Below are 15,242 nucleotides of genomic sequence, written 5' to 3' on the forward strand. Positions count from 1 at the left end.
TAATCTTAATTTTGCGTGTTAATCTTAAAGTGCAATAGTAGACCAATCTGGTAATGAACTTGAATAAATTGAGGGTAATACGACAATAAGACACCTGGTCTGATGAACCTTGATTTCTGCTGAGGACGGGGGTCAGACTTTGGCACCAACAGCATGAATCCATGTCCCAAAACTGCTTTGTGTCAACAGACCAGCAATGACCCCAAAAAGTTTCCTTCCCCCCAACCATAATATAGACTTATGATTGTATCACTTCAAACGCCAATGAGGACAACCTCCAACCCACTCATTTTCATTTGTGCTGCTTGCAACACCAAGGGAGTTACCGTCACTTACACTGCTAGAAACACCAAGGAGGACCCCAATCCCCAACCCCCAGTTGTCATTCTCGGTGCTCAAGATGACAAGGGGAGGCACGCACATTCTGCCTTGCTCTTCAATCATGCCACTTAAAACACCAAAGTGGACCCTCTGCCCCCTGCTTTTCACTTGCCCCTCTCCCCACCAAGGGGGAACCCCCACCATGTTCAACATAACTAACTGCACCAAAAGCCAAACTGTTCTAAACCAGCAGTTCAGGCTGATGGTGTTTTAATGATGAAAAGAACATTTTCTTGGCACAGTTTGAGCCTGTTAATACCACTCAGTCATCCTTTGAATGTCACAGTCTATTTCAGTATCTTTATTGAACACGTTTATTGCATCATGACTACAGTTTACTCTTCACGTAATGTCTATTTCCTACTTTATAATGCACCTTGATATCACTCAAGCCATCTCAAACTGTTTTCATGAACATGACCATAGGTTCAGTGTTCTTCATTGGCCTTCCCTGTCATAGGATCTGAATCAAATAAAATACCTTTCGGATGTGGCTGAACGGAAAATTCACGGCATGAATGTATAGCTGACAAATCTAAAGAAATTACGTGATGCAGTCATGTCAATGTGGACTAGAATTTGAAAGGATGTTTCCAACATTTTGTGAAATCCATTCCACCATGAATTGAAGCTGTTTTGAGAGCAAAAGAAAGCTCTAATAATTTGCTCAGTGCGTGTATAAATAATTGTACCGTAGCACTGTATCATATTTGTAAAGCACCTTAATGAAATGCGCTGTATAAAATGGCTGTTGTAACTGTGGGTCCACCTCCTTTACAGTGTACAGGTTTTCAAAAGTCGTGCTTGCCACACAACTAACTATCTGTAAATCGAAATGAATCTCTTCAGCCAACACAATTTCAACGTTCACAGTGTAGCCAACTGGACGAACGCGGCTGTAATTCCACTTCACGCGTGACAAACGCGACTATTGCTTTAATCCATCCTCCTCCTCCCCTCTCTCTCTTTCTCCATCCACCTGCAGCGCTGTCTCGCGTTCCGCCGCAAGCGCTGCCTCCGCCCAGCCGACCGGGATATACAGCAGAACCAGAAGTGGCTCAGACATGACGGATAACATCCCTTTACAACCCGTCCGGCCCAAGAAGAGGCATGATAGTAAGCACAAAAGCGGGTAGGGCATGCGGTATCAACACCGCCTTGTTTTTTTTTTGTCTGATTTTAAATACGAGGCAGGATTTTTGGGTTTCAATTTGATATCCGGGATCTCCTGGCGGCGCGACTCACCCTACGCTGGGTCTTTCGTTCTCGCGTTAAAGACGTGAATAGGCGGTGGTTCCGTGCTTCTCGCAGGTGTCGGAGGCAAGGTATATGAGAAAATGATTCAGCTGTCTCTCCGAAACGCGCCGGTTGACTTTTTTTTCCGATCGCGCGCCCACGTAAGAATGCGCCCCCTGAATAAACAGGCGGCTTTACAGGATTGTGTCTCAGCCCTATCGTTGTTTCTGCGCCGGCTGTCCCTGTACAGATCCGGGCCGGCTTTCCAGTTCTTCCGCTCTCAATCACCGACATTTGTTCCTGGTATACGCCTTGGGCGGACTGAAGACAAGGCTTTGTGAGGCCGGTCATCACAAGCTAGGGCGCTAAACTGGGATCCGTGCGTCGGAGGACGAATAATCCCCAGGAAGTGTCTTGGGGGGAAAAGGTTTTGACGGAGGAATGTGGGTCCAAATAGATTGGGCTGTGGAGCTGGGCCAGGCTTTATTTCTAACTACTCTGTAGGGTTTTATTATTTAATTATTCAAATTGTAAGAACTTTCAAGAGGAATATTCGGTACTGACGTTTTGTGGCGTGTTTTTATGTTGCCTCCTATATGTTTCAGTACACAGCTACTCTGCAATTTAGAAGGCACAGTGGTTCGCGCTGCTCTCTCACATCTCCAGAGTTTACATATAGGCCTTCATACTTTAAGCGTGAATTGTCTCCATTTACTCACATTTTCCAAGTACATGTCAAAAATGACCGACATACTTGATACGTATGTGTGAGCACGCAAGTTCCCTGCGGTGAACTTCAGTTCTATTCAGGATTGGTACCTGCTGGTTATTTAGAGCTGTTAGCTATGGTCCCATGCTTTGTAACACTGAATTGGATTGAGCGAGGCTGGTAAGGGATTGGTGGATGGATTAATTACTCCAGAGGTGAGCGAATTAATAGGTGGGTTAACAGTTACACAACCCTGCCTAGCTCTAATTTAGTTATTTTAAAGGTGTAGCTAAGTAATGCTAACATATATCAAGTACTTGAATGTGACCCTGTATTGATGACCTGTCAGCCCTATTTTTTCAAAGTACCTTTCATATTCTGTTTCTCTATGTCATACTTGAATGATACGCATTTCCCAACTTTCTTTTCAGATGTGTAAACAATGTATATTCGTCTTCTTTTCACCTTCCTTGAAAGCTTTTGTATTTAAATGGCTAAAAGTGAAAATGTAGTGATTATTCACGTAATAAATAAGTGAAACATCCAGAAACGTTGTGATTTGCATTCACTTTTCTTTGCTAGAATTAATGTTGGAAGAGAGTCAGGATCATTCAGATATGCAGCCCGCAGCATAAAAAGCATCAGAGGTTCAGTGCGTGTGACTGTTGTATGTGTTTTTTTTTTATTGATGTGAAATGTTGAAAGTAACCGCCTGTAAAACGTCACAGAGCTCTGACTCCTGTGCTGTAGTGCATTGTCATCTTTACCGTTTTTGTGTTGCATATAATATGTTGCTTCATTGCAGTCCACTTCTCAAACTACACCCACGAGTGCTGATTGTTTCTTATCTTTTTTTAAGGGTTTTGCTGTCCTGATCATTTTCTTGCAGATTTTTATTTTCCTGGTTTGATTCAGTGTGCAGGTTTGTACTGTACATGGACTGTTTTACAGATGGGAGTTCACAGATTATTGAACTGGATGTCCCTTTCTGTTTTTTCCATATAACTGAATGGGAAATGTATGTTAACTGTAAACTACCAGCAGCCTATGGGGTTAATGGCTCAGTGTTCAAAGATTTGTGTTGAGCTTATGAAGCACCGAATTAACCTTGTTTACAATAAAATGTTGTAGGTGTTCATTTATTCTTTACTTTGCCCTTTTTACAGAAAACATTGTGTTAAAACATTTTCCAAAGCCAACATATTCTTTGGTATACAAATTAACCCCTCATGCCCTAAGAGATTTTTAGTATTGTTATGCCTTGTTTTACGCACCCAAAAAAATATACGGCTATTATTCTGCTTATGTAATAAAGGAGCTGCAAATGGCTGAAGAGCAGCGGGTACAATTCTCCTTTTTTAAAAAGAGGGTTTTAAATCGTTTACATTATTTTTCTTAGGTCATTGTCTAATTCAGGGGGTTTCAGACTCTGTCCTGGGGACCCTCTGTTGCTGCAGGTTTTTGTTCCAGTGAGATTCATAATCAGTGACAACAACTAATAACACTGATCTCATTTAATTAGCTGGTATTTTTTCCCTCTTATTCTACATTCAGAAAAGCACAACAGTATGATTTTTACATTTATAAGACATTTAGAAATATTTCTATTTTTGTCGTAGATTTAAATAGTTAACTCTCTTTTCTTGATTTAATTGTTTTGCCCATCCTCTGTGCAGTTGGCTCCTTTCTTTGTATCTTAACAATTACAATTTCAAAGCTAGCAGAGCAGATACCCAGACAATACTGAATTGTGAAAGGTTGCAACTACTTTGATGTCAGACCCACTAATTAGTAAATAATGGGTTAATTAAATAATTAGAAGATCTGGAAAAGTAAAATGAAAATCAATATGAAAATATTGTAAAAAAAAAATGATTCCCATAAAACTGCTTAGTACCTTTTAACTTGGTTTTCTAATTTCTGGATTGTTCCCAAAACATAGAATCTGGGAAATAACAGTTCACTTGATTATCTCGTGAGTCCAATTAAACACAAGCTGGTTGGAACAAAAATTTGCAGCCACAGTGGGTCCACAGGATCGAGTTTGAAAACTCCTGGTCTAATCCACTTAATTCAGACCAGGAACATGGGGGGAGCTATTGCCTGTTCCACCTAGCATAGGGCACAAGGCAGGAGCAAACCCTGGACAAGGCACTAGTCCATCATAATGTGAAAGCACACACACTAGGGACAATTTAGCATTGCTGGTTCAATTAATCTGCATGTCTTTAGACATTCAGTGGAAACTGGAGCCAGAGGAAGACATCAGGAGAACTTGCAAACTTCATACAGGGAGGACCTGGGAAGTGTCTGTCTCTCTCTCTCTCTCTTTCTTTTATATATATATATATATATATATATATATATATATATATATATATATATATATATAAAACCGATTCCAAAAAGTTGGGACACTAAACAAATTGTGAATAAAAACTGAATGCAATGATGTGGAGATGGCAAATGTCAATATTTTATTTGTAATAGAATGTAGATGACAGATCAAGCGTTTAATCCGAGTAAATGTATCATTTTAAAGGAAAAATATGTTGATTCAAAATTTCACGGTGTCAACAAATCCCAAAAAAGTTGGGACAAGTAGCAATAAGAGGCTGGAAAAAGTAAATTTGAGCATAATGAAGAGCTGGAAGACCAATAAACACTAATTAGGTCAATTGGCAACATGATTGGGTATAAAAAGAGCTTCTCAGAGTGGCAGTGTCTCTCAGAAGCCAAGATGGGTAGAGGATCACCAATTCCCACAATGTTGCGCAGAAAGATAGTGGAGCAATATCAGAAAGGTGTTACCCAGCGAAAAATTGCAAAGACTTTGCATCTATCATCATCAACTGTGCATAACATCATCCAAAGATTCAGAGAATCTGGAACAATCTCTGTGCGTAAGGGTCAAGGCGTAAAACCATACTGGATGCCCGTGATCTCCGGCCCTTAAACGACACTGCACCACAAACAGGAATGCTACTGTAAAGGAAATCACAGAATGGGCTCAGGAATACTTCCAGAAACCATTGTCAGTGAACACAATCCACCGTGCCATCCGCCGTTGCCAGCTGAAACTCTACAGTGCAAAGAAGAAGCCATTTCTAAGCAAGATCCACAAGCTCAGGCGTTGTCACTGGGCCAGGGATCATTTAAAATGGAGTGTGGCAAAATGGAAGACTGTTCTGTGGTCAGATGAGTCACGATTCGAAGTTCTTTTTGGAAATCTGGGGTGCCATGTCATCCGGACCAAAGAGGACAAGGACAACCCAAGTTGTTATCAACGCTCAGTTCAGAAGCCTGCATCTCTGATGGTATGGGGTTGCATGAGTGTGTGTGGCATGGGCAGCTTGCATGTCTGGAAAGGCACCATCAATGCAGAAAAATATATTCAGGTTCTAGAACAACATATGCTCCCATCCAGACGTCATCTCTTTCAGGGAAGACCCTGCATTTTCAACAAGATAATGCCAGACCACATTCTGCATCAATCACAACATCATGGCTGCGTGAGGAGAAGGATCCGGGTACTGAAATGGCCAGTCTGCAGTCCAGATCTTTCACCTATAGAGAACATTTGGCGCATCATAAAGAGGAAGGTGCGACAAAGAAGGCCCAAGACGATTGAACAGTTAGAGGCCTGTATTAGACAAGAATGGGAGAGCATTCCTATTTCTAAACTTGAGAAACTGGTCTCCTCGGTCCCCAGACGTCTGTTGAGTGTTGTAAGAAGAAGGGGAGATGCCACACAGTGGTGAAAATGGCCTTGTCCCAACTTTTTGGGATTTGTTGACACCATGAAATTCTGAATCAACATATTTTTCCCTTAAAATGCTACATTTTCTGAGTTTAAACTTTTGTTCCGTGATTTATGTTCTATTCTGAATAAAATATTAGAAGTTGGCACCTCCACATCATTGCATTCAGTTTTTATTCACGATTTGTATAGTGTCCCAACTTTTTTGGAATCCGGTTTGTACACACACATATATATATATATATATATATATATATATACTGCTCAAAAGAATTAAAGGAACAGTTTTTAATCAGAGTATAGCATAAAGTCAATGAAATTTATGGGATATTAATCTGGTCAGTTAAGTAGCAGAGGGGGTTGTTAATCAGTTAAACACTTTGAAAACACATCAGATCTCAATGGGAAAAAGAAATCCTCCTGGATATCTATACTGATATAGACTGGGTAATGTGTTAGGAACGAAAGGATGCCACATTGTTTGATGGAAATGAAAATGATCAACCTACAGAGCCCTGAATTCAAAGACGCCCCAAAAATCAGAGTGAAAAAATTATGTGGCAGGCTAGTCCATCTTGCCAAAATTAAATTGCAGCAACTCAAAATTGTACGCAGCACTTTGTATGGCCCCTGTGTTCTTGTATACATGCCTGACAACATCGGTGCATGCTTCTAATGAGATGACAGATGGTGTTGTGGGGGATCTCCTCCCAGATCTGGACCAGGGCATCACTGAGCTCCTGGACAGTCTGAGGTGCAACCTGGTGGCATTGGATGGACCAAAACATAATGTCCCAGAGGTGTTCTATTGGATTTAGGTCAGGAAAGTGTGGTGGCCAGTCAATGGTATCAATTCCTTCAACCTCCAGGAACTGCCTGCATACTCTCACCACATGAGGCCAGGAATTGTCGTGCACCAGGAGCCACTGTACCAGCATAGGGTCTGACAATGGGTCCAAGGATTTCATCCTGATACCTAATGGCAGCCAAGGTGCCTTTGTCAAGCCTGTAGCGGTCTGTGTGACCCTCCATGGATATGCCTCTCCAGACAATCATTAACCCACCACCAAACTGCTCATGCTGAATGATGTTACAGGCAGCATAATGTTCTCCATGGCTTCTCCAGACCCTTTCACTTCTGTCACGTGCTCAGGGTGAACCTGCTCTCATCTGTAAAAAGCACAGGGCACCAGTGGTGCATCTGCCAATTCTGGTATTCTATGGCGAATGCCAATCGAGCTGCATGCTGCTGGGCAGTGAGCTCAAGGGCCCATTAGAGGACATGGGGTCCTTGGGTCACCCTCATGAAGTCTTTCTGGTTGTTTGGTCAGAGACATTCACACCAGTGGCCTGCTGGAGGTCATTTTGTAGGGCTCTGGCAGTGCTCATCCTGTTCCTCCTTGCCCAAAGGAGCAGATACTGGTCCTGCTGATGGGTTATGGACCTTCAATGACCCTCTCCAGCTCTCCTAGAATAACTGCTTGTCTCCTAGAATCTCCTCCATGCCCTTGAGACTGTGCAGGGAGACACAGCAAACCTTCTGGCAATGACACGTATTGATGTGCCATCCTGGAGAAGTTGGACTACCTGTGCAACCTCTGTAGGGTCCAGGTATCGCCTCATGCTACCAGTAGTGAAACTGACTGTAGCCAAATGCAAAACTAGTGAAGAAACAGTCAGAAAAGATGAGGAGGGAAAAATGTCAGTGGCCTCCACCTGTTAAACCATTCCTGTTTTGGGGTCATCTCATTGTTGCCCCTCTAGTGCATCTGTTGTTAATTTCATTAACACCACAGCAGCTGAAACTGATTAACAACCCCCTCTGCTACTTAACTGACCAGATTAATATCCCATAAGTTTCCTTGACTTTATGCTATACTCTGATTAAAAAGTGTTCCTTTAATTCTTTTGAGCAATATATATATATATATATATATATATAGTGTGTGTGTATGTATATGTATGTGTGTGTGTGTGTGTGTGTGTGTATATATATATATATATATATATATATATATATATGTACATTCTCTCCTCTTTACCTATCGTCTACCTTCTGTTGTCCTTTCCTCACAGACATTTAGCGTGGAATGAGTGTAACTACATACATTTTTATATCAGCTTGTTTCAGTGCTCAATTGCATGGGTGGGGTCAATGCCTTTGGTGGCAGGCCTGGGCATAGGATAGGAAACTGCTGTTGACATGGCTGCAGACAGAGCCAGTCACACACACACCACACATACACCTAAACCAGTTTTTGTTAGTCACTTCGGTGTTGCAGGCTGTCGCTTGGTTGTGAGCACATAGGACTTTTTCATGTTGTCATCTACACTGTCTATCCCACAACTGAAGGGATTGAAAGAGCTATGCAAGGTTGTTTTTATATCCTGTTTTGTATCATGTTCACTTTAACATGCACTTTACATCCCTTGAGGGCTGTTCTTTGATTCTATTTCTCATTTATAATCGCCCTTGTTTCTGCCTTTTGGGGAGGATTTGGGAGATGAAGTGAACATGATTAGAAACAAGATAAAAATAAAATATTGAGTGGCATGAGCAATTGTTTTTGTGGGGGTTGGATGGAGTCATTATACAGTCAGTTTTTCCCTCTCATATGCTCATGATACAGCAACCCAAGTGGCATAATACAGTGACATTCAATTAAAGAGGGGATCCTCACTTGTACAGTGGGTACGGAAAGTATTCAGACCCCCTTCAATTTTTCACTCTTTGTTATATTGCAGCCATTTGCTAAAATCATTTAAATTCATTTTTCCCTCATTATTGTACACACAGCACCCCATATTGACAGACAAAAAAAATAATTTTTGAAATTGTTGCAGATTTATTAAAAAAGAAAAACTGAAATATCACATGGTCATAAGTATTCAGACCCTTTGCTTAGTATTTAGTAGAAGCACCCTTTTGAGCTAATACAGACATGAGTCTTCTTGGGAAAGATGCAACAAGTTTTTCACACCTTGATTTGGGGATCCTCTGCCATTCCTCCTTGCAGATCCTCTCCAGTTCTGTCAGGTTGAATGGTAAACGTTTGTGGACAGACATTTTTAGGCCTCTCCAGAGATGCTCAATTGGGTTTAAGTCAGGGCTCTGGCTGGGCCTTTCAGGAACAGTCACAGAGTTGTTGTGAAGCCACTCCTTCGTTATTTTAGCTGTGTGCTTAGGGTCATTGTCTTGTTGGAAGGTAAACCTTCGGCCCAGTCTGAGGTCCTTAGCACTCTGGAGAAGTTTTTTGTCCAGGATATCCCTGTACTTGGCCGCATTCATCTTTGCCTCGATTGCAACCAGTCGTCCTGTCCCTGCAGCTGAAAAACACCCCCACAGCATGATGCTGCCACCGCCATGCTTCACTGTGGGGACTGTATTGGACAAGTGATGAGCAGTGCCTGGTTGTCTCCACACAAACCGCTTAGAATTAAGGCCAAAAAGTTCTATCTTGGAGTTTGCTAAAAGACCTGAAGGACTCTGAGATGGTGAGAAATAAGATTCTCTGGTCTGATGAGAGTGCATAAAGATGAGCTGTTGCACACACAATATATTCTGTGTCTTTTATGCATAGCTGTGACATGTAGTACAAATGACCAAACCTAAACAGCTATACCATTTGAATGCTGTTAACCTCAGCTATCCAATGGTGATGAGTCTTCCACTGTGTCTGGCACAACATCAGTGTGTACTTTGATAAAAGCAGATTCACTCTGCTGTGATGCACTGCTTGCCTTGGCATTTAAGTGTGCATATTTTAAATCACATATTTTATTGATGAAAGAGAGCAGACAACATGGAAACTTTGGATTTATTTGAAAGAAGATCCACCTTGTACCCAAGAGGCTATATGTTAAAATATGCTAGAAAAAAGTTTTATTCCAAAATCATAGAATATAACCTGATTGGCAAACAGTTTGGTGCAGTAATTAAGGCTCTGAAATTAGGACTTCAAACCCTGAGGTTGTGGGTTCAAGTCCTGCTACTGATACTGGGTGACCGTGATCAAGTCACTTCATTTGCCTGTGCTACCTACAATTGGACAAACAAAACAAATGTAAACAGTTAGTATCTCAAATGTTGCCAAATGTTGCCAAGTATTAATAATAAAAGTGATCCTCATTTTGGCTGTTACTGCTCCTTTAGTAGTAAGTAGCAGTAGTGAATAAAGTAGTTCCAATTGATCTCACCTTGCCTAGAAATGTGAAAACATTCCCAAGACCTTTGGGTTTCACATACTAGTTTCATTTATGGTCTTTTATCTGAGAGTTCAGTATGCCAGCTAAGTAAAGGCTGATTTTGACAGTGACAGTGAGTATGATTCAAGTTAACATTAGACAGCACCATACAATTCTCAATATGCATTTTTTAATTGGCGTATATACTCACGGTTAAGTTCTCCCGCAGATAAGTCTAGGCTTGATTTTACCGTATAATTTCTGGTATTTTATAATGTCGGCCATATAAGTCGAAGGCGGAGTACTCACGCCAAGAGATTATGATATGCTAATGCCCACCTGAGAGAGTAATCATGGAGCACACTGCCTTTTTTTTTTTTTCCTGTGTATTGTGCCTACGTGACCACACAATAATACCTGAACTATTCCAAAGCAACATTTGCACTGATTTGTGTTTTTTTTTACAATCACACCCTCATACACCTTTATCGTTAGAGCATCCCTTGTCTATGATGGAGTGTTTGATCAGAAAAAATATGAAACTGGTTTTAAATTAAACGTCATTGAAGTAGCGAAAGAAGTTGGTAACTGTGCTGCTGCAACAAAATTTGATGCGTCTGAGAAACTAATGCATGATTGGAGAAGGCAAGAAGATTAAAAAAAAAATGTGTCGCATTTTTGAACGGGCATATAAGTCAGGGTCTGATTTTATGATCAATTTTTTGTGTTTCAAGATCCGACTCATATGTGAGTATATACGGTAGATGCATGTTGTTATTCTTCAGTGTCTGTTCACAAATATTCTTTTGCATGACAGTGTCTACTAAGCAGTGGTTTCCTGTATGGCAGTTACATATCTGTAGTAATACGCTACCTTGGCCGTTTGTCTGTCCGGTATTTTAAATCACCTGTAGCTTGCAAACTGTTTGACCTATTGACCTGAAATTTGGTACACATATATGATGTGAAGTCTACTATCCACTTTCAAGGTGATGATAGACCTTCAAGGTTATTCCTTTTTTTATTTTTATTTTATTTTATTGTAGAATCAACTCTTGGCAGCAGCCAGCAGGGCAGCCGTGCGCCGCATTTGTACGGGTGTCATTCTCATCCCTACCACTTTCTCCATCACTTCCCCTTAAGTGCCAGCTTAAGTGAAAAATTAAGGAAAATTGTCTTAAGTAATTGCAACACAAACACTGACTTAAATAAATTTTAATGCGAAAAGATGCAGATGAAAGAAGAGAAGAAGCGGGCCGCTAGGGTGTAGAAAAGAAGAGCTGCTCAGGATTCAGCAAGCGCATCAACCTCTGAGCAAACGAATGGTAAACTTACAGATAAAGACTATGAAAACTATGAATGCATGTTATTGTGCAGTGCACCGCTACTGGTTAATTTAATAAAAATTTAAAAAAAATGGGAAAATAACATTGTAAGAATGCTACTTATTAAATTAACAAATACTTAAATTGGATCAGCTTGTAAACTAGAAAACACGGCAGTGAGAATTTACACTAGAGGCAAAGTGCAAGCTGTGCTCAGTGCTGATGGATTGATTGCATTGAAAAGTGTTTCAGTTAGATGTGTACTAATCTGGAATTTTATGGGAAGATCTGATAGCTGATTTTTTTTTCTTTCTTAAAATCTATGTTATCTATTTAAATTTGCATGAGGCATGTGGAAGATGCAAAACATAGCCTTTAAATCTTCCAGATAGGTTTTGGGAAAGTAGTATTTCTTTTTCTGCTTTATTTCTTCATATACTCCAGTGCTGTCAGAGCATGTACATTTTCTTGTCTTGTTTTCACTTAATAAGAAAAGAAAATCCCATGTTGCTTGTCTTTGTTGTTGAGTGATTTTTATTGTAAAAATGGTTAGTTACGGGATACTGGTGCTATAAGAATTAAAAATGTCTGCTTTCAGTCATAGGCCAATATTTCACCTTGAGCTCTTCCCATTGGATTATTTAGGGGAAGAATCATGTGAAGTGTGATATTTTTGGGGAATGCATTTTTCTTTTCTTTTTTTATGCCACTGGTGGAGTGTGTCTTTCTGTCTTATTATTTACTCACCTTGCTTTGGGTGTCTTGTTCTTCAGTGGTTAAAGATTTTGATGTTAAATTTAACTTTTCTTTCCAAGTAACAAACAGTAAAACTGCAGGATGCTTTCTAGGTCAGATGTAGAATTAATATTTAATATATAAAAGCAAAATCACCTTAATATAAAAGATGCAGATTTGTCATAGTTTCATCATTGCCACTGCCTGATGCAAGTGTGTTGCAGCTGTTTGATCAAAGTGAAATGACAAAGCTAACAAGTTTTGCTTTGTCAATTTTTTTTCAGGTGAGTATGATAAAAAAATATATTGCCACTAAAAGTACTTTATTCCACAGTCCAAAACCTGTGATGTAAATGGATAAAATTTTTTCATATCTTCTATTGAAATGAAAAAGATGATATAATCTCTTCTAGCTGAGTGAGAAAGTATTAAGCTTCTCACAGTACTGTAGTTCAGTGGTTCCCAAACTAAGTCCTAGGGACCCCCTGTGGGTGCAGGCTTTTCTTCCAACTAGATTCACAATAAAGTGGTAATAAATAAATGATCCTATTTAGTTAGTCTTTTTTTTTCTTCTATTCTGTATTCATTAAAACACAGCAGTATGATTTTTACATTATAAGACATTTGCAAATATGTCTATTTTCTGCATTGTTTGTTATAGCTTTAAATCCTTAACTCTTTTTGTTGTTTTCCTATTATATTTCCCTTATTCTGTGTAGTCTGTTCCCTTGTATTCTAATAGTAGAATAGATAATAAATCTTAATTCTTTTGAGCATCCGGTGCTGCCGCGAGTGGCAGCTATTCCAGCAGCTCCGTGTATGACTTTATCTTTTTACCTTTTTTTCTCTATTATTGTCTATTTCACTGGTCACTTCTACCACTTTCTTTTATGTGGAATCGCTCCCTGGACACTTTTTTTACTGCTTTCACTACTTGACATGGATTTTTACACGCCGAGACTCGCTTATTCAAGTTGTCAACTTCAAGCGCTAAGAAGAAATGCCCGCACCGGTGTGATTCCCAATTTACCTGACGAGGTAAGGAGACGGTATCAGGGCAGCCGAGCCGGAGCTAAGATAAAAGCCAAGTGGCTTGCAAGAAAGTGGCGCTATAACCCTTCGGTGCCTTCTGTGATCCCGGGAAATGTGAACTCACTACAAAATAAGATTGAAGAACTGGCCGCGCTGGTGAAAAATGTCAGAACCTACAGAGAATGCAGCTTGCTGTGTTTTAGTGAAACTTGGCTAACAACTACCATCCCAGATGCTAACGTGGAGCTACCCGGGTTTAGCACAGTTAGAGCGGAGAGAGACGCAAATACCAGCAGGAAGAAGAAAGGAGGGGGTGTTGCTCTCTATGTCAATACAATGCAACTCTGGACATGTAAACGTTAAAATCTCCACTTGCTGCAGGGACATCAAACTGTTGGTCGTAAGTTTGCATCCCTATTACTTGCCCAGAGAGTTTGGACACGTCATTGTTGTTATTGTTTACATCCCTCCTCGGGCGAACGCATAGATAGCGAGTGATGTCATCCATTCCGCAGTTGCTAAGTTACAAACGCAACACCCCAAGGTGCTTGTGCTAATCGCTGGAGACTTTAACCATGTGATGCTGGACAAAACATTACCTGCCTTCTCCCAGTATGTGGATTGTAACACCCGGGGAAATAGGACTATTGACCTAGTGTATGCAAACATTAAAGAAGCATACAGCGCCACCCTGCTGCCTGCGCTTGGAAAAGCAGATCATAACCTGGTTCTGCTTCAGCCTCACTACAAACCAAGAGTGAAGGCGCTACCTACAACCACACGATCATTCAGGAAGTGGTCCCCTGAGGCAGAGCAACTACTGGGATATCCTTCAGGGATCACATAGTGAGAATATTGAAGAGACTGTTGACTTCACAACTGATTACATCAACTTCTGTATGGACATTGTAGTTCCAGTAAGAACAGTGCGCTGCTATGCTAACAACAAGCCATGGATTACAAGTGACATCAAGGGCCTTTTGAACTAGAAGAAAAGGGCTTTTAAAGGCGGTTATTAGTATGAGCTCAAGCGTGTGCAGAAGGAACTCCGAGTCCAGCTCAGGGCGGCGAAGGAGCAGTACAGTAGAAAGCTGGAGCAGAAGTTGCAGAATAACAGCATGAAGGAAGTGTGGGATGGGATGAAGATCATCACTGGCTGCAGCTCGAAGCAGGGTGCCACCATCGAGAGACGTAGAGAGCAAACCAAATGAACAACTTCTTTAACAGTTTTGACCACTCTAACCCACTCTCACCTCACTTCCAACCATCCTTCTGCTGATACCAGCATAGTAGAGACATCCCCACCCACAATTACAGCAGCGCAGGTGAGCAGAGGACTGAGGAGACTTCGTGCCAGCAAAGCAGTGGGTCCAGATGGATAATCGCCACAACTGCTGATGGCCTGTTCACTGGAACTGGGGAGTCCTCTACAGTGCATCTTCAACCTTAGCCTGGAACAGGGGAGAGTCTTGAGGCTTTGGAAAACATCTTGTATCACCCCAGTCCCAAAGGAATCACGTCCTAGTGAGCTGAATGACTTCAGGTCTGTTGCTCTGACGTCACATGTGATGAAGATAATGGAGCAGCTGCTGCTTCACCACCTGAGGCCACAGGTCCGCCACGCCCGTGATCCTCTGCAGTTTGCATACCTGGAAAAGGTGGGAGCGGAGGATGCCATCATCTATATGCTACACCGATCCCTCTCCCACTTGGACAGAGGCAGTGGTGTTGTAAGAATTATGTTTTTGGACTTCTCTAGCACCTTCAACACCATCCAACCTCTGCTCCTTGGAGACAAGCTGACAGAGATGGGAGTAGATTCACACCTGGTGGCATGGATCGTGGACTATATTACAGACGGACCTCAGTATGTGCGTCT

The 15,242-nt window shown here is 41.1% G+C and overlaps 1 protein-coding gene across 1 annotated transcript in view; it reads left to right on the forward strand.

The window, feature by feature from the left end:
• The first annotated feature begins 1,210 nt into the window (after window positions 1-1,210).
• LOC120515185 (probable phospholipid-transporting ATPase IIA) overlaps window positions 1,211-15,242 on the forward strand; it is a 177,184-nt gene continuing 163,152 nt past the window's right edge. The window contains exon 1 of the mRNA XM_039735937.1: window positions 1,211-1,513. Within this exon, the coding sequence (XP_039591871.1) occupies window positions 1,446-1,513 (68 nt within the window). The 5' untranslated portion in view covers window positions 1,211-1,445. The remainder of the gene's footprint in view (window positions 1,514-15,242) is intronic.

This window comes from Polypterus senegalus, chromosome 14 (assembly GCF_016835505.1).
Source record: "Polypterus senegalus isolate Bchr_013 chromosome 14, ASM1683550v1, whole genome shotgun sequence".
Taxonomy (NCBI): Eukaryota; Metazoa; Chordata; class Cladistia; order Polypteriformes; family Polypteridae; genus Polypterus; species Polypterus senegalus.